Source organism: Macadamia integrifolia, chromosome 4 (assembly GCF_013358625.1).
Source record: "Macadamia integrifolia cultivar HAES 741 chromosome 4, SCU_Mint_v3, whole genome shotgun sequence".
NCBI classification, from domain to species: Eukaryota; Viridiplantae; Streptophyta; class Magnoliopsida; order Proteales; family Proteaceae; genus Macadamia; species Macadamia integrifolia.
In genome coordinates, this window is record NC_056560.1 from 3,514,554 (window position 1) to 3,539,319 (window position 24,766).

The 24,766-nt window shown below is 41.2% G+C and overlaps 3 protein-coding genes across 4 annotated transcripts; 2 read left to right on the plus strand and 1 right to left on the minus strand.

Annotated features, from left to right (window-relative positions):
* Window positions 1–9,542: 9,542 nt before the first annotated feature.
* LOC122077142 (ELMO domain-containing protein A) lies at window positions 9,543–16,944 on the plus strand. Of its 2 annotated transcripts, none has more exons than XM_042642962.1 (9): window positions 9,543–9,778; window positions 12,884–12,993; window positions 14,358–14,426; window positions 14,664–14,779; window positions 14,885–14,939; window positions 15,165–15,285; window positions 15,577–15,624; window positions 15,997–16,091; window positions 16,444–16,944. In XM_042642962.1, the coding sequence occupies exons 1-9, from the start codon at window positions 9,682–9,684 to the stop codon at window positions 16,540–16,542; spliced, it is 810 nt and encodes a 269-aa protein (XP_042498896.1). In that variant the 5' UTR covers window positions 9,543–9,681; the 3' UTR covers window positions 16,543–16,944. The 2 variants fall into 2 exon arrangements, with proteins under 2 accessions (XP_042498896.1, XP_042498897.1); XM_042642963.1 differs by lacking the exon at window positions 9,543–9,778 and adding an exon at window positions 12,510–12,753.
* Window positions 16,945–18,052: 1,108 nt separating this feature from the next.
* LOC122075820 (pentatricopeptide repeat-containing protein At2g36730-like) lies at window positions 18,053–20,212 on the plus strand. Its single transcript, XM_042640991.1, has one exon. The coding sequence runs from the start codon at window positions 18,296–18,298 to the stop codon at window positions 19,895–19,897; it is 1,602 nt and encodes a 533-aa protein (XP_042496925.1). The 5' UTR covers window positions 18,053–18,295; the 3' UTR covers window positions 19,898–20,212.
* Window positions 20,213–21,460: 1,248 nt separating this feature from the next.
* Window positions 21,461–24,177, minus strand: LOC122076014 (COMM domain-containing protein 9-like). The gene is made up of 5 exons (XM_042641267.1): window positions 23,776–24,177; window positions 22,770–22,940; window positions 22,159–22,248; window positions 21,871–21,990; window positions 21,461–21,779 (listed from the first exon to the last, which is right to left on the minus strand). Exons 1-5 carry the CDS (start codon window positions 23,947–23,949, stop codon window positions 21,729–21,731), a joined length of 606 nt encoding a protein of 201 aa, XP_042497201.1. The 5' UTR covers window positions 23,950–24,177; the 3' UTR covers window positions 21,461–21,728.
* Window positions 24,178–24,766: the final 589 nt, after the last annotated feature.

Sequence of the window (24,766 nt, forward strand, 5' to 3'; positions counted from 1 at the left end):
TCAGGTTTCATAGGCCAAGTATCGACGCTTTTATAATCAATAGGGGTCAAGTTAATTTAAGGGCAAGAGAACGTTATCCTATTGATGCAAGTACATACTAATGCACATGTCAATTGGAGGGCACGTGGGCACATCTTCAACGCGAGGGTAGCAACAATCCTTAAACATGTTAATTCGGCTTATAGGACTATAAACAAGTTATGCATAAGACTATAAATTTAAATATGTTGATAAATCTATAAACAAACTAATTGAGTTATAACTCTACCAAAAAAAAAAAGTTATGACCAGTTGATCATGATCAATCGATCAAGCAATCATTGCGATTGTGAATGTTTGAATAATAATTAGTCTGGAGTTAAATATGTATATTAAACCTGTATTTTTTCCGTATCCGAATGTTTAATTGTTGAATTCATATTTTTTATGTATAAATCTTCAAATATGAAAAAATATGAGTTTATTAAATGATTTTGACTTAAACAAGTATTTCTTTCTTTTTTTTTTTTATTTTTTGTATAACCTTTAAAAAATATTTTTACTTTAAAATAAATTAAAAAAATAAAACCCAAAATCCCCATAGGGTTTTTAAGTTATTTTTTGAGTTAAAATCTTAAATACATATATGTTTTATGGTAAATACATATGCATATTTTTGTTTATAAATAGATTATATTAAACATGTATTGTATCAATATTGTATACAATTTATTACGTTAGATTTTAAAAATATATTATTATCATCTAACTCATTCAACTTGTTATAGATATTTATACATATATCATTGTTGTTCTCAAACTTATCGAACAACTATAGTCGAGTTTCCCGACCAATACTAGACCGTTTATTGACCCATCGGTCCAGTTTCAGATTTTAACCGATGGAAGCTAGCATTTTACATCGGACATAGCTATTATGAAAGGGTATTGCCCTTTTCTCGTGATGTGAAGTGAGTGGATGAGTCATAGGTGATGTAATTTCTGCCACTAATTAGGTTGCTTCTTATCGGATTAGAGATGTGAACAATTGATGTGACTCCTCTGTTAAAGATTCTTTAATCCATCGTCATCTGCGGCTTCTGAGTCTCCCACGTCAGTTGCTTGTTGTTACAGCATCGGTTGTAGAACCATCTCAATAGACTACGACCTTGACCGTTAGCTCTGTATCATGTCCCATCCATGCACTTCTATACTCGTTGTCCAAAATGCACACCACATGCGAACTCGATTTCCTTGTGTTTTTTCCTTGCAAGAAGCTCCATTTGTTCGCAAGCAAAGAATTCACGGAAGGAGGCGTGGATTTATGCGTGGGGAGATCTGAACATATAATCGTTATTTATCAGCTGAACAAGGAATGAGCTGAACTAGGTACGAGCCTAATAGAGAAACAATCGATTTAATCTCAGTCAGCTTCTTGATGTGATCTTCAGAATCAAGAATTATCCAATTCAGCAAATCTTATCCATCGAAGTTTTTTTTGGGTAGTGATGTGGCAAAAATTAAACGGATGACCTTTTCTGTAGTTCCTGGTGCTCCAGTCGACTTACACAGAAGAGATGACAGGGGAGAACCGGATTGACCCGACGGGGGACTCTCCGATGCCTAAGTCAGATCTTTCCATAGCAGATGCTTAAGAGAGCTTTTCCAGTAAAATAAGTGATTGATCGATCCCATATGATGGAGGCTTATCTTGGTATTTATAGGCTGTTGATGGAGAGAGAAGGAGGGGCGTTTGTGGAGAGTCCAGTTTAGGCATAGAGTCCTTAAGGGGAGTGACGGGGAGTGACACTGTGATTATGAGAATATTCCAGGTTCCATGGCATATTCTGAGAATATTCTCCATTGATCTCGGGGGTACAAGTCGTGAGAGGGGTGGACGCCTCTGATGACGTGTAATGGGTAGAGTCCTGCCCCCATGATCAGGGATCACGTCCCTTGAATGTAGGAGTGGATGTGTGCATGTTTTCGAGTGTATTACTTGACTGTGCCAAGCCGAGGTGACAGGTTGGTCGAGTCGAGGTGACTGGTAGCACGGTAGGATGGAGGGCCGAGGTGGCAGCACGGCCTGATGGAGGGTCGAGGTAGTGGGTCAGTCCTGTTCAGATTTGCATACACACTTCAGCGGTGCTGAGGAAGGGGACATATTTTGCCACATCACCAGCCCCCCGCTCTAGCAGTTCAAATCGATCTGCTAGAACATTTAATTCGATGCGAAATGCGCTGCTTCACTTTCTCAGTCGAGGATGCTCAACGGTTTGAGGACGTGGTTGTCTCTTGTTCAAAGGTGAAGGAGGCAAAGCGCCTTCATGGGGAGCGGCACAAGATCACAGGCCAACTGGAGGTTGAGAATAAATGGCCCGATCTGAGGAGGTCTGTGCCAATGATGTCGGGTTGATAACTAGAGAGCTGAAACAGGAGGATGCTAAGCAGCTCAATGCCAACAGCAACTTGATGAAGGAGAATGATGCTCTCTAAGATGAGTTACCCGAGACTCAGGGCGCTCGCAAGGAGGAGGAGCTGACAACTAGGGTTGGCGAGCTGGAAAGGCAACACTGGGCCGAGCTGGAGGGCAAAGAAGTGGCTGAACCCCTAGGCCTGTCAGAAGTTGGTTGACATTAACATTGCTTTGTTTCAGGTCGGCTCAAACGATGCCATCTGGTTCATCCCGAGTAAGATGCCAGGCTACAATCTGATGGACTATGAGTAGCGTGTTCCCATCCCTGCAACTTTGGTGCAGCTCTACGACTCGATCGATGTTAGTGAAGAGGTGATCCGATTTGAAGGATAGCCAAGTGAAGAGCTAGGCCCATGGATTAGCCCCCGGAGATTAGCCTTGTATATATATATATATTTTTATATAGACGTCTCCTTCGGGAGTGATGTACTTTGAGGGCTTTTTCTCCTTTTTTTGATGAATGAAAAATTTGTTTTGATGTCATCTCTCAACATTCTTGTGCTTCTTTCTTTATTTTCTTGTACTTTGAGCCAGCTCAAAATGAGTAACTTTTGAAAGAATAAGGACTAGTACAGCTTTCTAAGTGTGGTTCCATTCCCTATCTGAGCTTAGAATTGATCTTCCATGTCTAGCTTATGAGCTCTTGAGGTGCCAAGCCTGGGACTAGCCATAGGGGTGCCAAGCTGGGCATGATCTTTTGATGTGCCTTGTGTTAAGGTCTTTTGTGGTGCCGAGTCGTGGTTGGGGCTTGCATGCTTTATTGCGTAAGGTCTTGAGGTGCCAAGCCGTGCTCGAACTTACATGCCTTAATGCGTGAGGTCTTGAAGTGCCAAGTCGGGGCTTGGGCTTATATAAATTAATGTGTAAGGTCTTGAAGTGTTGAGCTATGCTCTGGCTTGCGTGCCTTAATGTGTAAGGGTGCCTTAGTGTATAAGGGCTTAAGGTGTCGAGCTAGGGCTCAGGCTTGCATGCCTTATTGTATAAGGGCTTGACGTGCCGAGTTGGGGCTCGGGCTTGCATTCCTTAGTGTGTAAGGGCTTGAGGTGCCGAGTTGGGCTTAGGCTTGGGCTTGCATGCCTTAGTGGGTAAGGGCTTATGTGCTGAGCCAAGGCTCGAGCTTGCATGCCTTAGTGCGTAAGGGCTTGAGGTGCTGAGCCGGGGCTCAGGCTTGCATGCCTTAGTGATTAAGGGCTTAAGGTGTCGAGCCACGCCTCGGACTTGAATGCCTTAATGCGTAAGGGCTTAATGTGCCAAGCCGGGGCTCGGGCTTGCATGCCTTAGTGCGTAAGGGCTTAAGGTGTCGAGCCATGGCTCGGGCTTGAATGCCTTAATGCGTAAGGGCTTGATGTACCAAGCCGGGGCTCGGGCTTGCGTGCCTTAATGCATAACGGCTTGAGGTGTTGAGCCGTGCTCTGGCTTGCATGCCTTAATGCGTAAGGGCTTGAGGTGCTGAGCTGGAGCTTGGGCTTGAATGCCTTAATGCATAAGGGCTTGATGTGCCGAGCTGGGGCTCGGGCTTACATGCCTTAGTGCGTAAGGGATTGAGGTGCCAAACCGGGGCTCGAGCTTGAATGCCTTAATGCATAAGGGCTTGATGTGCCGATCTGGGGCTCGGGCTTGCATGCCTTAATAAGGGCTTAAGGTGCCGAGCCGGGGCTCGAGCTTACATGCCTTAATGAGTAAGGGCTTAAGGTACCGAGCTGAGGCTCGGGCTTGCATGCCTTGATGCGTAAGGGCTTGAGTTGCCAAACTAGGGTCTGATCTTGATAGTGTTGAGCTTGAGCACGATCTTAGATACTGCCGAGCTTGTACCTCGGTCTTAGATGATGTCGAGCTGTAGCCTGTCTTTATGCCTTAGTTGTTAAGGTCTTTGTTTCCCTAGAAGAGCTAGATATTTGGGAGAAGCTTCATAGTATATTGATGTGTGGTATGCACTTGGGATAAATACATTGCTTCGAAATAGAATCTAATCCGCTCCATGAATAAAATTGAATAACTGAGATATGGAAGCTATGGTACTGACAATATAAAATCTATAAGACTAACACCCAATTGATGGGATTTCAATGCAATCTACTGATAAAAATGTCTACTGGCTTCAGTGATTGGGACAATAAGCAGCTGTTCTACTGGCTCGGCTCGGGTCAGGAGGCTTTCATCTCGGCAATCAACAATTTATACCATACATGCTAGGCTCGAGCATGGTTTCTTGATAGATTTTATGAAGATTGTATAGCATTCTCGGGATTCTCTTCTGGCTGGACTTGCATTCACCAGGTCCATTGCTGGCGGGGAATTTGACTTTCATGTGCTTAGTAGACACAATCGCCCCAAGGCCATTGAGACCAGGTTGACCAAGGATTGTATTGTAAGGTGAGGCGATCTTCGCAACCATAAAAGAAACCATGGTAGTGGCTGTCTGAACTCCCTGTCCGATGGTTATGGGCAAGTCTACAACTCCTTCTAGCTCTGCTGGTGTGGTTGAAAATCCGTACAAGGGTCCTGGAGCTGACTTTAGGGTCCTGGTGCCAAGTCCTAGTTTTGTGAAGGCTTCGTAGGACATGAGGTCAACGGAGGCTCCTGTGTCCATTAAGACCCTGTGGAAGGGGTGGTTTACCACCACTAATTGAACTACGACAACGTCGTTGTGAGACCAGTTCAACTCTTCTAGATCTCTGTCAGAGAACGTAATGAATGGATTTGTTCTGAGGGCTTTGATAGGCTGTTCCGTCATGCATACGAATAGCACGTGTGCTTTGGATTTTTTGACTGATTCCATCGTGGGTCCACCCATGATTGTTAGAATGGCTGGACCCACTGGCTGGTTATCATACACGTCAGCTCGATCATCGACTGGTTCCTTCGGTGGATCAGTCCTATCTCGACTCGGCCTTGCATCATAGCTCCTCGGCTCGGGCCAGTTCCCTCTATATTTCTGCTTCAAATACTTGTTAAGTTATCCAGCCCTGATGAGCTCATCAATTTTCCTTTTCAAAGAATTACAGTCTTCAATGTCATGCCTATAGTCTTGGTGGTATCGACAGTACCGATTGGGGTTCCTCTCCTTTGGTTTAGCCGTCATTGGCTTGGGCCAACGAAAATACTTCTGATCCTGGATCTCTAAGAGTAGGATTGTTCGGGAACGATCAAGTTCATAATGCTTGGGTTCATCAGTGTCAAGCGACCGATCTGTTCTATTCTTCTTCAGCTCGTGGGAATCGTCCCTAGGCCTCAGAGTCATTTTCTTCTCCTTCTCTAACTGATCACCCCTGTCAGCTATCCCTCTGGCGGCCATAACTTCCTCCATGTTGGCGTATTGATTGCATCGTCTTAATAGCTCGAGCATTGTTTCTAGCAAGTCAAGGGCTAGAGACTAGACCAAATCAGGGTGCATTACCCCATTGCACAATGTGCTATATGCCACTCCTTCTAGTAGGTTTTTTACCTCTAATGTTGCCTTGGTGAATCGGGCAAGGAACTCTCTTATAGTCTCTCTCGCTCCCTGCCTCATGTTCATCACGTTTTGTGTAGTTTGCTTCTGCTTCATACTTGCTTGGAAATGTTTGAGGAACACTCTTGTTAGCTCTTCATAGCTGCGGATGGACTGTGGTCATAAGTTCGACATCCATACCAACGCTGCTTCTTTTAATGAGGCCGCGAAGGCTTGGCAGAGAACAACCTCTGACCTACCATGAACCATCATGGCTAAGCTGTAATACAGCAGATGATCATAGCGATCTGTGGTGCCGTCATATCCATTGAAGATGGGTATCACGAAATTTGAGGGTAGCTTAGCATCTATCAGTTCATCGGATAGTGCATTATGGACCGAAGTTACAGTTATGTCGATCGGGTGCCTTTACCTCTGCATTCCTTATACTTGCTCAGTGAGGCGCTGGATGCAGCCCTCCAGGTCGTCCCTTCTCACCTCAGCTCTGTGATCCGGGGGATCGTCGTGCCCTTTCACCTCTTCTGAGGCTTCTTCCTTGGCTTTGGTGACCACCAGGCCGATCCCGAACTTACCATGGTGCACCTCTGGCCGGTCTGGTGGGTGAGTCTTGACCCCCATGGGGTTGATCTCGCCGAGATGTCCTTTGAGAATTTTCTCGTTCATCTCTGTGTTGACGCACTCCTCTAGTGAGTCTTTGAGGCGACTGCTGGCGTCTTCCTACCCAGGGTGGGGATCTATGGACATCATGTCTCTGGGCTCCGGTGACTCGTGGAACGACGAGCTCTCCCATTATGGGCTGGAACGGGACCTTGCCTGCACCCCTTGGTAGGAGAGTGGGGTGGTACCGAGTGAACAATACGTGACGTTCTAACCGACCCCTCCTTACTGTTGATTGAGGGGTGACACTGTTGTCAAAAGATTCATCGTTGAGTTGTCTGCCTGGAACTGGCCTAGGGTGGCTGAGCTTAACTAGTCTGTGGCACTGGAAGTGCCAAGCCGAACTGACATATGAAGTCCCGCACCAGTGCATTTGTCGCTAACACCTGTAGCTGTAGGCTCTGCATCTGCTCTTCTATGTTTGAGTGAGTTACTCAGGATGATGGGACATTGCGAGATAGCTGAGGGTTCTGCTTGAGCTGATCCCCCTCTCCCTAGGCAACTTGTGCATCAGGCCTAGTTTGTTGGAGTCCTTGTGGAGGGGTCTCTGCTGGGACATTCTCCTGCTCTGCTATTGGTGGTGAAGGGGGATGTCCAAATGGTAACTCGCGGGTGGATCTTACTCGTGTTGTCGTAGAAGAAACGACCTTCTCACTCCTTAATTGCATTGGTCTAAGGTGACTTTTTGTAACTGATTCCCACAGACGGCACCAATCTGATGCGACAAAAATTGACCGGATGACCTTCCCTGTAGTTCCTGGTGCTCCAGCCAACCTGCACAGAAGAGATGACAGGGGAGAGCCGGGCTGACCCGACGGGGGACTCTCCGATGCCTAAGTCAGATCTTTCCACAACAGATGCTCAAGAGAGCTTTTCTAGTAAAAGAAGTGATTGATCGATCCTCTATGATGGAGGCTTACCTTGGTATTTATAGGCTGCTGATGGAGAGAGAAGGAGGAGAGTTTGTGGAGAGTCCAGTTTAGGTGTAGAGCCCTTGAGGGGAGTGGCACTGTGATTCTGGGAATATTCTGGGTCCAGGGTATATTATGAGAATATTCTCCATTTATCTCGGAGGTGCAAGTAGTGAGAGGGGTGGACGCCTCTGATGACGTGTAGTAGATAGAGTCCTACCCCCATGATCAGGGATCACGTCCCTTGAATGTAGGAGTGGATGTGTGCACGTTTTTCGATGCATTACTTGACTGTACCGAGCCGAGGTGATAGGTTGGTCGAGTTGAGGTGACTGGTAGCACGGCCTGATGAGATGCCGATGTGGCATCATGGCCTGATGAGATGCCGATGTGGCATCACGGCCTGATGAGATGCCGAGGTGGCATCACGGCCTGATGAGATGCCGAGGTAGCAGCACGGCCTGATGAGATGTCGAGATGGCAGCATGGCCTGATGAAGGACCGATGTGGCAGCACAACCTGATGGACGACCTAGGTGGTAGCACGGCCTGATGGAGGGCCGAAGTAGTAGCACGGATTGATGGAGGGCCGAGGTGGTAGCACCACCTGATGGAGGGTCGAGGTGGTAGCACGGCCTGATGGAGGGCCGAGGTGGTAGCACGGCCTGATGGAGGGCCGAGGTGGCAGCACGGACTGATGGAGGGCCGAGGAGGTAGCACGGCTTGATGGAGGGCTGAGATGATAGCACGGCCTGATGGAGGGCCGAGGTAGTGGGTCAGTCCTGTTCAGGTTTGCATACACGCTTCAGCCGTGCTGGGGAAGTGGACATATTTTGCCTCATCAGGTAGAATATAGATTGAAATTCACTAAGGCAATTTTTAAGAGATTTGTTCAAACAAGGACTTCTAAAATAGGAGGTAGGAGGTCTCTTACCTAGAAAGAACTCCCTGTAAAAGAGGGATTCTCTATAATTACCACATTCATCGACCGTTGACTATAAATACTAAGATACATTCGTGATCACTTCATACTGAAATTTATTGTTAAAGAAGTCTAAATTAGGCATCAGAGAGTCCTCGCCGGAATAGTTCAGTTCTCCCCACCCAAAGTGCATAAGACCATTTTTTACCCAACAAAGAGGTAAAAAATATATTTTAAAATCACTGCCTTGCATGATAGTATAAAAGGATTTAAAAAATTGGAAAATGTTCTTTGTCCAACCCTGGATACCCATTGATGATTAAGAGGTGGATCGCAATCTGAACTTGATTATAGGCTTTTGTACTTTATTGTATAATATTTTTTTCTTAAAAGTTTACCATATTTAGTTATAGAGAAAGTTTTTGTTAATACACAAATTTACCATTTATTACTTATCATGCTCCTCACTATTCCTATGTGTTGACAGTTGAGCAGTCAGTGGGTTCCTAGATACGCTCTTTCCTTTTGCTTATGGACTTTTCCTCCACTTTTTATTGGCTCATGTAGTATGTTGAACTCGTTCCTCGCTACATGGCTGGCCTAGAAGAGGTAAGCCTAGTCCTATAGCCTATGCTAAGGTGGGGGGAGCTAGCAACACTAGTAACAGCGTATATGCATGTGAAAGGGCAGCACAGTGAAACCATCCATATAGTGGCATCTAGGCACCGTCAATAGTCGGGCAGCACTAGCACCAAAATCTCACTTGCTTTCTTTTTTGATTACCATACAGTATTGATTACTGAGTGTAGAAGGGTAAAAAGGTCATTTCATATAAGAAAGAGATACAGACACAGAAGTGCCAGAAGCTTAGAGAATATTTTCCCTAATCAGAATTACCACATCACCCATACACATGGCGTAATTAAATAGATAACCGTAAGGGTATCTAAATGGAAATGGAATCAGGAGTCTATGGCCGAGCCGAATCGAATTAAGACGGTTCGGTCATGAATTCAAGAACGTAAATAGAATGAAAGTCTCAAACCAAACTGAACCGAATGCAATAATGGTTTGGTTTCTATTGTGATCATCGCGAACCGAACCAATCGACAATCTTGTACGGACCGTCTATAAAGCCTTTTGCTCCCCAATTAATGTGTTGCTTTTGGTCTGCTAACAGCAGTGCTTAGGTTCATTGCTCGAGGGCTCCTGGGTGCTGAAAAACACGAGATTTGGTTGGGAAAGTGGGAGCAGCGTAGTCAATCCTGGTAGACGCAGACGAAGAAATGAGCGTAATTGGTAGACCACAAGGCAGCTGCGTCACTGTTCGTACTCTCCCTTCCTCTTCTCTCTCCAGATGCGCTCATGGCTCTGCTTCTTCAGGTATTCTCTCTCTTCTTCGTATTTAGTCTTTCTCATGGATCGATTCCGAAAAGATTTGTTACGATCTCAATCGAATTGATATTAATGTTATTTCTGTGTTCATCCATGATCTACCCCCTTTCCTCGAGTTCAAAACAATTTTTGTGAATTTATCCTCCATTTCCTACTTCCGGCTTGCGTTTCTTACTATAATTAGCTTCGTTTTGATTTTCCGGCCTACCTGCGATTTCCGTCGATTATTCTTGGAAGACGCGTTGTTTTCCCGATTTGAAAACAATGTATGCTGTTTCTGTGTTTCTCTGTTTCTCTGTTTCCTCCGCTTCCGATTCGTGCTTGGCGTATGAGATTTGGCTTCATTTTGAGGAATTAATGGCTGGTGATTTGGATTATGTGAGTGATGTTTCTACCATTCTATTCAAGTTCTGCTAATTTGTGACCTCGTACCTTCTCAATTTGAGGTTTCGCTAGGTTTTCAGTGAGCTTTTTGGGGGTGGATCTGTAACTTCTAAAGCGTTCACTAATCGAAGTCTCCTAACCCAATGGAGTGTTTTCTTTTTGGTGCTTTGACCATTTGGTAATCGATTCCTCTAAAAGCATAGCCAAAAAGAGTACACACGCGTGATGGGAAGAAGATAATGACACAGTTAACCCATCATGTGAGAGAAATTCAAACGCAACAAAATCAGGCAGGAGTGGTGGAATCTGGATTAGGGTTCTTCAAAAGGAAAACATTGCAGATTCATTTTTTTTTTTTTTAATTATTTTCTTGTCTCGTTTGTATTGTTCAGAGAATCTAGGGTTATTAACGTTGGGATCTATGACTATTGACTAGCTAAGAGGACCGTTGATCTGATGATGCCGGTCATATTTGGCTTTTTACTTATATTCTAATCGATGTCTTTAACTGGGGACCGGCCTTTTCGTGTCTGTCAGTGTCGGAGAAAGGAGCCCTCAGGGGATAAAAAAGAACTGAAAAGACCAACTCCATGTTCATGATGGTCTAATAGTGTTTTTATTGCGTGCAGTGCGGACGAGTCAGAACTTTGTCTCCACTGTCGACCACTCTCTTCTTTGGAATTGGAATCTCACTGGTTTTTATTTACATAAATACCTTTATTGTTCTTATCCAATTGTCCATAGACAAGACAAGTGGTCCCGTTTTCTTTTGACAAGTGGTCCTTTTCATTTTGGAAATTTAGGCTATCTTTGGTAGTCAAAAGAGAAGAAAAGAGAAGAAAGAAAAAATGAATTTAAAAAAGAAAAGAAAAAAAAAGAGAAAAAAAAAAGAAATGATAAAAATATAAAAAGATTATGTATTTTGGTAATCAAGAGAAAAGAGAAGAGGAGAAAAGAAAAGAAAAAAATTTTAAAAATTTTGAATTTTAGGAAAGAGATAAACACATAGAAGATCATTGTGTAATCATTATTTTTTATTTTATTTTTTGTCAATTCTCAAAAAGAATTTTGAATTTCAAAAGATGCTCTTGGTGAAGAAATACCAATTGCAAAGAAAAATTCTTCGCCCAAGAAAAAAGTACAAAAAAATGTACATTTTTCTTTGCTTCTTTTGGCTACCAAACACAGCCTTAGGGTGTCACTCAATTGGTTCGATTTGGTTTCGTCAGTTTAGGTGTGATAATAAGTGAATCTGAAACTAAATCAGTAAGGGAAGATTGGGTTTCGATTTTAATTTGTCATTGATTGCTCTATTTGATATCGTGTTTGATTCGATTTTGGTTTTGATTTCCCATTGATTTGATATCGGGTTTGATTTGATTTCAATTTCTTATTGGTTTGATATTGGACTCATTTGATTTACCATTTAAATATATACATAATATAATTACGGGAAAAATATTTGGGTTTTGACGCAGGCTTATTTGGATTCGATTGCATAATACCCCAATCCCGGATCGATCCGATTTCATTGGTTTGGGCTAGGTGGCATTGAACGAACCCAGGTCACCTGTCCTTATGTGTAGGCTTCCCTTCTTTTTTTTTGGTTGGGCCCATCACGATTGTAAGTATCAGGTATCGGTGGATTTGATTGGATGTCATATCAGATCGGATATGGGTATGGTTTCGGATGTATGTATCAGATGGTTTTACCTCAAAGATACCGATGCCATTAGGTATTTTGACCATGCACCAATTTGGTATTGGAATACAGATTGCCGGCCTATTTATGACCAATAGCGAAAACTATGAGGCCCAATATTGATACAGATTAGGAATATCGGCCATATCGATCAATACATATCAAGTTTCGTGGTACCAGCTATAAAGTGATTCTTTTTTTAATTTAAACCTAGTAAGAGCAAGATCTGTATCGGTATCGATGGTGACCGATTCGACGAAAAAACAAAAAAATACCGCCACGGCACAGATACTTATAACCCGAACGGGACCCTTCTCCATATGGTTTCGCTTTCGCAAGCTATAACGGCCGCAGGCTCCCACTATTATATTGCGTTAACAGGAAAGGGGACAGACTTGTGGTGGTCGCTTTCAGCCACTGAGTGGGCATGGTGTGGTCTTCAGATTTATTGCTTGTAACCTTTTGGGCTTTTAGTTCGACTCAAGCACCTTTAAGAAGTCAGGGTCCTAGTGGATTTCTCTGTATGCTACAGTGAGGGCTTTAGTTCATTTGATCCTCTTTTTCTGGATAATGGGGTGTTGACCCCACCGGCCCACTCTCTCAATTTCAGTTTAAAGCCAAATTCTGATGATGTGATTGGCAACACTAAATTCCTTTTCTCCTTCAATTCTGAAGTCAGTGTCATTCTGGTTTGAAAATTTTGTTGATGAGTCACTCACTCATCCTTTGGTTCCATTAGCTTTTGTTGATAATTGTTGAAGGCATCACTGGTTTTCAGACCCATTTTGCTTTGTTTTTACGTTTGTTGGCTTGTTGCTATGAAATGCTTTGACGTAGTTCTTACGCGAGGGCGAGGTAGCTATGGTGTTCTTCTTATGTATGTTGTTTCTTCCCCTGTAATTGTTTCTCTGAAATGTTTATAAATAGGATTCATTTGTCGCTAAGAGTTGGTTATCCAATTTTGAAGATTAGTTATAAATACAGAACTTTCCGTTGCTTGTGTGCAGATGACGCAACTTGTGGGACTCCCACATGGATTGGAAGAGGTCTCACTTGTGTTTGTTTCAAGAAAAAAGGAGCTTATGAACGTATTTGCATGAGTTTGACACCCTTACAGGTAAAAAATGGCCACTCTCAGAAGATTTAGAAAATTATTCTCTTTTGGATTTTATCAACTTTTTCAATGTTCATGCCCTGCCTGACCTATTCAACAGCTGAGAAAAAAAGAAACACAAAACCTGAGAGTGAAATGTTTCATCAGCAGAGAATAGTCTGCAGAAATGGTCAAAAGAAAAAAAAAATTTGACCTTTCAATTATTCTGAACAAAAATGATCCCCTCTTTGATAAGGCAGTCTTTTTCACCATAAAAAAATATGGGTATGGCAAAAAGTGGTATAGTATGTGTACTATATGCATACCACTAACTAGGATCTTTAGTTTAAAGAGAGAATTGTAGTCTTTGGAGTTTGGAATGCAATAGTTGGAACATGAAATGTAACCGTTCTAATATATGATATGTAGGCTGTAGGCCTACCTCAAATCTTTGTGTTTGCTTTTGCATGGTAGGTCGCTGTTAGAGTTGGCATCAATTCTACATTCCATAACTTAAAGCATATTTCTTGACATGGTTATCCCTAGTTTATACTCCAAGATACCTTATGATATATGTTTGAGATCGTAGCTTCCAAATGGAAATTAAATCATCCAGGAACTTACGCAGTCTTCAACCTAGTTGCCCAAAAAAGAATCATTGTATCAATCATCCATTTACACCCCCCCCTCCAAATAGGTGGTGGGAACAAAAGGAAAGAACAGAAAAAAAAGTTGCTATTACCTAATTGCAGAATTTGAATTTCTAGTTACATCAGTGCTCCTGGAGTGTTGAAGGAGCCTACAACTAAACTAAGTTATATCACTACTAACAGGATCCGTCGCATGAATCCTGTTTTGCATTTCAGCTCTAGGGAGCCCAAGACTAAATGGCCCAAAAAAGAAGCTATCATGGACGTCACTTATTAAGAGAAAGTGAAGAAAGGGTATCCTTTCCGAAGATCCCAACAAGAGTTGGAGGAAACTCATTGCAGATCCATTACTGCAGTATGGTTATCGGCCTCAAAACCTGTATCTGTGGTAATGTGGAGTGAATAACAGGGATTCCATCTGTTCCTCAGGTCATACCCTTCAATGTGGCATTTTATGCTTACAACCTGGTGCCACGTGGATGAATTTTCCAGTTTCAAGCTTGTTTATTTTAGAATAAACCAAGAATATTCAAAAAAGGGAAGGGAGTCATGTGGCTGGTGTTCACTGTTCATGAGGAAATTGTACTTGCAACTGATCTTGGTGTCTCTTGTACATGGGAGCCTACATTCTTACTGAAAGTAGTTGGCAGTTTGGACCACTATGGATGTATTAGGTTGTAACTATGGGCATCACATTTATTAAATGGCTAATCAGGTTATGCAGCTTACTTCTCACAGGAACAGAGGCTGCAGAGATTGAAGCATAGAATGAAGCTTTATTTCGATGCTGCAAGGCCTGATCACCAGGTGCATTTCACATCAATAATTTTGACATTTACATGCATATATTTTGGAAATTTATGAATAGCCACAAGCTAAAATTTTTACCCCGGAAGAGTTTTAACATGAAGACTAGTTTTGAGTATCTGAAGAATACTTTTATACAGTTCCAAACTGAGGTTATGTTTAAATATTAAAAAAATTAGCCTGTGTGATGATTTCTTGTTGATTTTAACAATTGATTTAGCCATTTTATTGAGGCAGGATGCTTTAAGAGCCCTTTGGGCTGCCACATACCCTGGACAAGAACTTCAAGGTTTGATATCTGACCAATGGAAGGCAATGGGTTGGCAAGGGAGGGATCCATCAACTGATTTCAGGTTTCTTGGATTCCATCAGATTACTTTGTGTTTGGTCACTTCATAACCTGGCAGTTTTCTGGTTCTATTCCTTCATTGATATGGGTTATTTTACCTGATGAACAGGGGAGCTGGCTTCATTTCTTTGGAGAATTTGTTGTTCTTTGCCATGACTTTTTCTGTAAGATCCCAAGTTGATGGCAATGTTCTTATCTTCATATATGAATTTGACATCCATAACTGAAGAAAATTATTCTCACATCTCCCTTTATTGATTCCAGAACATTTAGTAATTGAAAAAGAGAGTTGTTTTGATTTTTTTATCCAAACTTCTAGCATGTTTCTGCCTATTGCAACTGAACTGTTAAACACATTCTTGTTGAACTACTTCATATTATTGTTCCAGACATCCTTCCAGCGTCTATTGAACAAGCAAGGGGGAAAGCGAGCCGCTTGGGAGTATCCATTTGCTGTTGCTGGTGTAAATATCACATTCATGATAAAGCAAATGCTAGACCTAGATTCATGTAAGAGTCGAGCAACTCAATTCTACACGGACTTCAGAAATTGTTCTTTATTTTTGTTCAAACTTCTATAAAAACTCTAAAGCAATAGATCATGGAAAATCATATTTCCTCAACCACCCCTTCCCCCACCCACACCCCGCCCCCCCACCAAAAAAAATAATAAAATAAAAATAAATAAATAATAGGGATGCAGATGTGTCTTAGCCAAACTCACCCAACTTTTTAACTTGATTCGTTTACACATTACTCTATTGGAATGTGAGTAATGTGAGGTTCCTTATGTCTTTGCAGCAAAACCAAGGACATTTGTCGGAACAGTTTTCATACAGATGCTATCAGGTGAAATCTTGTGTTGCCATCCAGTAATGCTTGATAAATTCAAGACACATTCTGAATCACTTGCTGTGAATTGTTTGTTTTGATATGGGGGAATTCATTCCAATACACTGGCAGCTGTGGTTACATATGCACTATACCCTTGACATTTACCCCAAAACTGGCATGCAGTGGCATTTTTTTAGGATTTCTGAAAGTCTACAGAGCATACAGTATTGTTGCTATTATTTTTCTAAATACAGAAGTCACGGTGGAGGGATAATTACAGTGGGAAAAATGAGATTTGATTCTGCAATTATTTAAGCAGAGGACTTAAAACTCCTTGTTCCTCAATTTGGGAATATTAATTTTGAGTTTCTCTCGATTTGTTTTCAGAGAATGAATGGGCATTTGACTTGCTTTATTGTGTGGCTTTTGTGGTCATGGACAAACAATGGCTGGAGAAAAATGCCACCTACATGGAGTTCAATGTAAGATACATAACCATCTTCGTATTAAATTTTAGCACACTAGAGTTATGGGCTTGAGACAGATTCATCCAAATACAAACCATTTGAAATAATAAATCGATGGGTAATCATGCCCATTATGTTCTTATATTTATTTTGTATGAATGTTATGATATCATGGTCTGGTTCGACTGTTAAGGCCAGACTGATCCAGCCTTCTGTGCATTTCTCAAAACCTTGGGTTTAAATCAATATGCATGCCTTGAGAGTTCATTGTGTAGTTTCTATGGTTTTAATAATATTTTCCCCTTTTGTCGCTTAACTTTATGGTTGATGCTGAATACATTTGAATGTTGATTTGTCATGTTTTTAGGACATTTTGAAATCCACTCGAGCCCAGCTAGAGAAAGAACTTCTATCGGATGATGTCCTACGGATCGAAGACATGCCATCTTATAGCCTTTTGTGTTAGCCATAGCCAGAAGGAAAGATGGCTAGAGTACTTGATGCATTACTATTTAGATACCCTTCTGGTGTTTTCTTTCTCTATCTGCAGATACACATTTCACGTTTGTATGTGTCATCATGTGGCAGCCAGGATTGAATCCATAGCCGAGGATTGTGAGTTGTGATAAGCACTACCAGATTGAATAATGTGCCACTTCTTTCTCAGTGTTTCTTCTCTGCTTAAAACTGTAGGTGGTCAGTCCAAAAGTGAGGTGATTTGGTTATAGCTGAAGTCCCTCTGAAATATCGAAGTCTCCTATTGGAGTTTTGAAGGAAAGGATAAAGCTTAAACTTATCTTTTTCCACTTTGTTGTGCATGAAAGCTTCGAAATTTGAGAAATGGTAAAGAGAGAAGTACTGTTCTTCATATTTCAGTTTAAAGTAGTTCTGACGAGTAATTTGTCAAAGCAAATATGAAATTTAGTGTTTGGTTCCAGCTTCCAAATTCTCAATGGCAAACTTCATGCACCAGATTGGCTGTTTTGAACCACCTAATCATCCTTAATCTTCTAATCAGTTGTGGAGTTTTGCTATCTTCACAGAAACAATTTCAGCACTTAAGGAGCCTTCCTGAACACAGCATATGAGATCCTGAGCATTGGAATCCCTGTAAAATAGGGGAATTATATCAATGAGATTCTACTGATGTAATTGGATTTTGATGTTACATACACTCTGAGATTAGAATTTTTTCTCCTTTTTGGGTGCTACGGCTACCAATGTTGTATCATTACAAGGAAACCCATAACCCCCTAATAGTCCTAGATTTTTATTAACTGCCCTAGTTGGCACCTTAAAGAGTGACAATAAGCCAGTTTGCAAATAAATGACATCAAAACAATTTAAACCATCATGTTGTGTGGAATGAAATGGAATTCTTCTAATTTATTAGTAAGGAGAGAGTTCTTTAAGCAAGTGGCATAGAAGAGCTATACTTGGTTGCATCGATCAAAGGCTTTGTTCCTTCCTTTTATTCTCGTGCCTTGGTGCTCCCCCAGTCAAGTGTAGTCTATCCTTGCTGAGCTGTGGAACTTCTCAGCCCTCGGTTGACAAACCACCACTTTACCAACCCCTCACTAAAGTTGAGTGAATCAATTTCTGATCTATTAATTAGCAACAGGGATGACACCACCATTTCCACTAATGAGGTGTGACAAAACAGGATTGAACATTTGAGGGCAGTGAAATCATTTCATGTGGGAATGAGAGAAATAGACATAAAGGTGCCCTATAAAGATACCAGTGCACCCTGCTCAGCGGGCCCTTGAGCACCTTTCCTTGACTAATTTTATCGAATTTTGCAAGTTTGCCTGGGCCCTATCTGATTGGCCTCACCCCCACCCAAAAAAAAAATATGGGTTTGTGGAGTTTGTGAAACAAACATACTTTTGCAAGCAAGGTTTTATAGGTACCTTAGGTTCAGATCTCCTGGATCCACGGTCGGTCCCACCCCAACCACCCCCCTCCTTCGTATCCGGCTCCTTTCTTGAGTCCTCATCGCCCAGATGTTGTCCATAGTTATCTGAAACGAGTGTCATGTGTCCAGGTAAGGATCCAATGGTGTTCGACGCCTTACTTTTTGTGCCTCTGTCAATGTCTCGTTCGTCATGCCTTTTTTTCAAAGCGTTGGTGAAGTTCGTCATGCCTTTTTTTCAAAGTATTGGATCATCGCCTGAACACATGATGTTAGCTATGAGCCGACTTAGGCTAAGCCATGGATGATCAGGAGAAGAGCACCTGAGGAAGCTATTCAACTTAAACCAAACAAATACGGGAGGATCAGACTAAACAACGTACTAGTTTTTGTTTTTGTTCTTTCATGGCTCTTCTCAACGGCCCAATCCAGCAATCTCCAATCCTACATGTTCCTGCGAAAATCCCTCTTTCTCTGCAACTTGAAGCACTCTCTCCGCTGCTTCCATTCCCACATTCCACCTCCGCTTCCTCTTTCACTACCCAAACCAGCAAAACCACCGCAGCTCTCCTTCCTTGCAGACAAATGCACATCCATGGACCAACTCAAACAAATCCATGCTCAGATGATCGTCTCTACTCGCATCCACGATAACTACGCCGCTAGTCGAATCATCTCCTTTTGTGCTCTCTCCCCTTCGGGCGATCTTAATTACGCTTTGAAGCTCTTCCACAACACCAGTGACCCCAATTCTTTCATGTGGAACACCCTCATCAGGGCCTTAGCTGATAGCCCTAATCCGTCCCAAGCTATTTTTCTTTATACCAGGATGAGAAAACTGGAAGTTGTACCTGGTAAGCACACCTTCCCGTTTGTTCTCAAGGCTTGTACTAACTGTAAGTCACTGATGTCAGGTAAACAAATCCATGTCCATGTTATTAGATTTGGACTGGATGTGGATGTTTATGTGGTTAACGGATTAATGAGGTGCTACTCTGTATCATCTAATATCAATGACGCCCGGCAATTGTTTGAAGAAGTTGCTGAGAAAAATTTGATAGTTTGGACTACGATGGTAAGTGGGTATGCGCAAAATTTTTGCTCAAATGAGGCGTTGATGCTGTTTGATCAAATGATCTCAGAAGGGACTGAACCCAATGGTGCGACTCTGGCTTCTGTATTGTCTGCCTGTGCCAGATCGGGATGTCTGGACTTGGGAGAACGGATTCATTTCTTTATAAAAGCCAAAGGCATGGAAATGGGAGTGATCCTTGGCACAGCATTGGTATACATGTATGCCAAAAATGGATCAATTCTGATGGCTCGGAGATTGTTCGATGAAATGTCTGAGAAAAATACGGCTACTTGGAATGCCATGATATGTGGGTTAGCTGTTCATGGGCATGCTCAGGAGGCTTTGGAGCTCTTCCTGGAGTTGAAGAAAGAGAGGGTGGTTCCAAATGATATCACCTTTGTGGGAGTTTTATCTGCTTGTTGCCATGCTGGCCTGATTGATGTGGGTCGCGATATTTTTCATTCCATGAAGAGAGACTATGGGATTGAACCCAAAATCGAGCATTATGGTTGCATGGTTGATCTTCTTGGACGAGGTGGGAGATTGGTTGAAGCTGAGGAGTTGATAAAAGGGATGCTGTGGAAACCTGATGTGGTAATTTTGGGTGCTTTGTTAGGAGCCTGCAAGAACCATGGGAACATTGACATTGCTGAGAAGGTGGTGAAGGAGATTCTTGAACTGGAACCTAACAATCATGGGGTTTTTGTCATTTTATCTAATATGTATGCAGAGGCAGGCAGGTGGGAAGATGTTGTTAAGCTAAGAAAGGTGATGAAAGATGGAGGTTTGAAAAAGATACCAGGTTGGAGCCTTGTGGATGGTGATAACTAAATTTGTCTTTCTGCCGGCAGAGATGAGCAAGAGAAGGGCACCACAATCTTAATTTTTTTCAAAGCAGCAGAATAATCAATAATCGACAGTATTGTTTTGAATTTCCATAGCTATACCATATCTTTTGTGTATTAAAGTTTTGCCAACTGATTGTTAGAGGAATGGGTTCATGGGAAGTGCTGAGGCATCCCAAATGAGAAGATGGGAAGAATAGAAGGAAATAAAAAGAGTGGTTGTCCCTTATTCTCAGAACCCCGTGGATCTAAATCGCATGTTATTTACATACTGTATAGAGGACATTAATCTCTCTCTCTCTCCCTCTCTCTCTCTCTCTCAAATTGAGAAGCCAAATCCCCACCGTATTCAGGTCTGGTAGAACAATTGATCATCACATGGAAACACCATCACGTGGCATTGAAGGTAGAAAGCGTTAGGAGACCTAGTTAAACTTCCAAGGATTAAACACTTGGTCTCCTACTCTTATACCATGTTACAACCGCTTACCCTACAAGCTTGAAGGATTAAAGGAAACAACAATGTATATCAAAATCATTTTGCACGTGCAAACTCATACATGCACAGCCCTGTACATGACATGCGCTCACTTGAAAACACCATCACAGAGGGGGAGAAATTGCTGGGAACCCACCCTGTTAACTTCACAGTGATCGAACACTTGATCTCCAGATCTGATACTATATTACAACTGCTTATCCCAAAAGCTCCCATTAAAGTTAAGATTAATAGGCCCTAGGTTTATGCAAATTATTGAGTAAGAAATGAGACCTGATCAATTTCCTTGTATGCTTAGCTGCCTTTTTCTCATTTGAATCTTTCCTTTTCATTTCCTTAACAATTTGTTCCAAATCCTCATAATATTTCTTCCATGGTATTGAGAACTTCTGTTGGATATAATATTAAAGATTTGCCTTCTTCCTGATCTTTCACCTATAATATCTTTAGTAGTATCTCAAATTGAAAAAATCAATATACTCATAAAAAAATTGGGGAAAAATATGGAAACGTCAATTTGAAGATGTTTGAGATTCCAAAATAAGATTAATCACTATTGCCAGAGTTTGATATTCCAGAATAAGAATAATCACTATTGCCTAGTTGTTTGAGAAACGAAAGAAGACCTCAAACCAAGCCCCATGAAAGGGGGAAGGGATGAAAACATGAACAAATAGTTAAATACAACGGAAGCAATGGGAGAAAGCCAGAACCCAATCTTTAAACATTTTTATCATGGCCTTTTCTGCTACGAAGAGTAAGGTTTGTGTCCTTCAATATTATGTCACGAAAGATTAAACCCTATGCAATCCACTTGCAGAACACAGATCCATTCGGAAATGAAGCAATGTCTGTCCTGCTAGCCACCATAATTAATTGGGAATCCCAAAAATATTCAGATGAAATACACAGTATTTAGTGGATCATTTTGTTGATATGGACTGTTCAATCAATATACTCCTTGAATTGTAAAGTCCCAAATACACACCAATTGGATAACCAAACACATCTAAAAAAATTGAGCTCAATAGAATAGAAAGTCAGTATGGGTAATAAAAAATGCAACAGGTCATATATTATATATGATTGGTGATCTTACATGGCTTGGAAAACACAACAGGTACATCAACTGAGTATAAAGTAAGTAAAAAAGTGTGATGATTGAGTAGAATTGCAGCATAAGCCTAATTATCAGGCAACTTTACAGGATTGGGAAAGCCCATAACTGTTGACTGTATACGCCTTGACAATAGAATCCCTTTTCACAAATTATGTAGCTAGGCAAACTATACCATTCAAGTTGGCATATCTCAATGAACTATGTCATATTCGTTTCCTGTGACTGAAAATGTCTATTTGAACCATCCCCCTGGCAAAGTTAATCAAATTAGTTTGATGATATTTACAATATTAGATCACATATCGACAAGACTACTCCATGAAGCGAGAACTACCCTTACCCTGTCCGACATCTGGTCTCTTATATAATACATAGACCTCAACATTGTATCCAGAGCATCTTTCGCTAATTGGAACTTGACCTCTGACTCTCCTGATAAAGAATGTGTATCATCTTGGAGCTGAAAAAAAAATGTAACCAGAATTAATAGTCAAAACAGATCACAAAAGTTCTTACTGAAAAGCCCATCATTTTCTGATCCAGGTCATTTTGGTTTTACAGCCGCAATAACATTATACAAAAAGTGTGGGGAACTTTATAAGAGTATGCATTAAAAATTACTGAATACCTTTAAACTAATAACAGCCACTGGATCTGTGGATTCTGCATTTTGATTAGCCATATTCCATGTCATCGCTTTTATCCGAGGCAAAATAACCTAGACAACATATAGAGAGAAATAAAAGAATAGCTTAATCTCATGTCCTACTAAGTTCATTAACATGACCAACCTGCAAAGCAATATTCAGCAAGAAAGCTCTTTCCTATTACATTATTAATGCACCTTCTGAAGATCCATTTGGTTTAGTATCTGCTATTTCCATGACATAAATTGGTTTGGTGGTTAATATACTCGGGATATTTTTTGATCAACGCAGATAGGTAAGTGTCAATCCAATGATCAAATTGTCCATTCAATTATGAAGACCACTTGCTCAGGAAAAATAAAAGGATGAAAGGTCACCTGAAACAGTCCAGGGATCAAACCACTGGGAGTCATCTAGATGACGCAGATCATCTAAATGCTTGGTCCAGTTGCAACCTAATGCCTAATGTTTCATACACGGGGTACCACAGGTAGTGCACCAATCAGCCTGTGTGAGCAAATATCCTGACCCATTGAATTCTTTAAACAATGAATTAAGTTTATATGACTTTATAACGTTCTATTTGCTCAACCTGATCGTTGAGAGCATCAGCCCTCCACTCCCTTTGGAACTTTTGTAGCAAGAGCACCAGTAGTCTTTGTAGTTCAGGCACGACCTCGTCAGGAAATAGCTTTTGAATCTCATCCTTACTAACATTTTCGTAAACACACTTACGGATCAGCATACGGAGGCATACCAGAAGCTGCAAAGGGGTCCCAAAAAAAAAATCAGAATGGAAAATGAAACAAGTACACTAGAAATTTACAGCCATTATGATACACAAGGCCTTAACAAGAAATGGACAGTTGAAGATAATCCTCTCCTCAAGTTATATCTGTTCTATTTGTTGAACTGGCCCAGATTATTTAAAAAAAAAAAATGAAGTGCTCTATGAAGTAACTTTCATGCATCATTCAGACACTACTGAGCTCAAGTATGATTTGAATCAAGGGCCAAGTGGTTTGCAAATCAGACTCTACACTCAATGAACATAACCTGACCAAATTCAAATGGTTAACAACAATAGCATTCCATTTTGTCTTACAATACTTAAGAATTTAAAGGTAACTTATAAGAACTTAATATTTCTTCCTTGCATTGTTTGTGACCCTTTTTTCAATTGTAATAATTCGACATCCTCAAATTTTTACAACACATATTTCTGCAGCAATATAGATTAATCATGTTGGGAATAACAAATAAATGTAAGGCAGTATGAACTACAATATACAGAGCAAATCTCTTGCTATAGGCATCAATTAACAGTCTATGATACCCAACCAATCATTTCTGAATGAATTAGCTCTACGTTTCACTTCGTCCGTACTTCAAGAAACATAATTAGTGAAAATAGTTCCCCAATTAAATAGAATAATAACAATCTTTATCGAGATGCTTCATGTATAAGTACACAGAAAATCATATTTTCTTTCATGATTAAAACCAGTAGAGCAGATAATTAAAATTTCAACGCCCAACAAAGCTAAAACTCGAAAAAAAAAAAAAAAAAACCGAGGTTGGGCAAGGTGAGAGATTACGGGATCGAGATCAGTGTCATTCTCAAGTTGAAGCATTTCTCTGATGATATCACGATCGGCAGCATCAAGACCAGTCTTTCGAGTCCTCCAGAGGGTTTGGAGTACGTACTCCACTGATTCTTTAGAGTTAGACCTCACCAGAAGCGGCAAATGGCTCCAGAGTGAATGCTCCATTTTGCAGGAACGATCTTGTTGCGATAAAACTGTCTTGCACTGATTGATGCCCTAGTAAGAGTAGTAATCTACTACTATTTCTTATGAAATGAACTCTCTATTCCCTATTTCTTTACCCAAACCGAAGATTCAGTTCTCCTCTCCCGCCTGGATTCGGCGCCTCAACGTTCACCGAGGTCGCTGAAATGAATCCCTCCCTTACCTGCTAACACCCTTTTCGGGGTTTTATTACCCGGATATATATTATTTCGGTCCCTGCGGTTTCAAAAATTACAAATTCATCCCTACTTTTCAAAACTTTCATATGCTCTCACAGCTTTCAAAAGCACAATTTTTTTTTTTTCTTAAGAGAACCCCAACCCATGGGAGGGAAGGGTGAATTTATTTATAGGTTACGTGTAATACTCATGGATGGAGATTGGCACATCTCCAATATCCATGGATTATAATTTGGTCAGATCATCGTACACGTTATCGACAAGGCCCTCTTAGCCAGAGAGTCTGCAATGTTGTTATTCTCCCTTGAAACATATACAAAATTACAAGCAACAAAGTATGAGGAGATATGCAAAATATCCTTCAAAATATGCATGATCTCTAATGGTGATTGATGAGCATTCCGTTGAAGATAAGTGATAACATCCTTGTTGTCCAACCCCACAATTAGCTTGTCAAAATCTTCTGAAATGGTTTCAAGCAAAGAAGGATGGAGCATAGATTTAGGTATCGACATCCGATCCAATACCGATCTAGATATGTGCATATCAATCACTTTTGCCCCTTGCCTTTGAAGAAAAAAAAGTAGATTTTTTTACTG

Bases quoted from the DNA above. Each gene is read 5' to 3' on its own strand.
- LOC122077142 (XM_042642962.1), top strand. From the start codon at position 9,682: ATGAGCGTAATTGGTAGACCACAAGGCAGCTGCGTCACTGTTCGTACT. The intron at 14,940-15,164 runs GTAAGATCCCAA...TTATTGTTCCAG, and splicing joins TCTTTGCCATGACTTTTTCT to ACATCCTTCCAGCGTCTATT. The intron at 15,625-15,996 runs GTGAAATCTTGT...ATTTGTTTTCAG, and splicing joins TTTCATACAGATGCTATCAG to AGAATGAATGGGCATTTGAC.
- LOC122075820 (XM_042640991.1), top strand. From the start codon at position 18,296: ATGATCAGGAGAAGAGCACCTGAGGAAGCTATTCAACTTAAACCAAAC.
- LOC122076014 (XM_042641267.1), bottom strand. From the start codon at position 23,949: ATGGAGCATTCACTCTGGAGCCATTTGCCGCTTCTGGTGAGGTCTAAC. The intron at 22,941-23,775 runs GTAATCTCTCAC...ACCCCTTTGCAG, and splicing joins ATGACACTGATCTCGATCCC to CTTCTGGTATGCCTCCGTAT. The intron at 22,249-22,769 runs GTTGAGCAAATA...TATGTTGTCTAG, and splicing joins CTGATGCTCTCAACGATCAG to GTTATTTTGCCTCGGATAAA.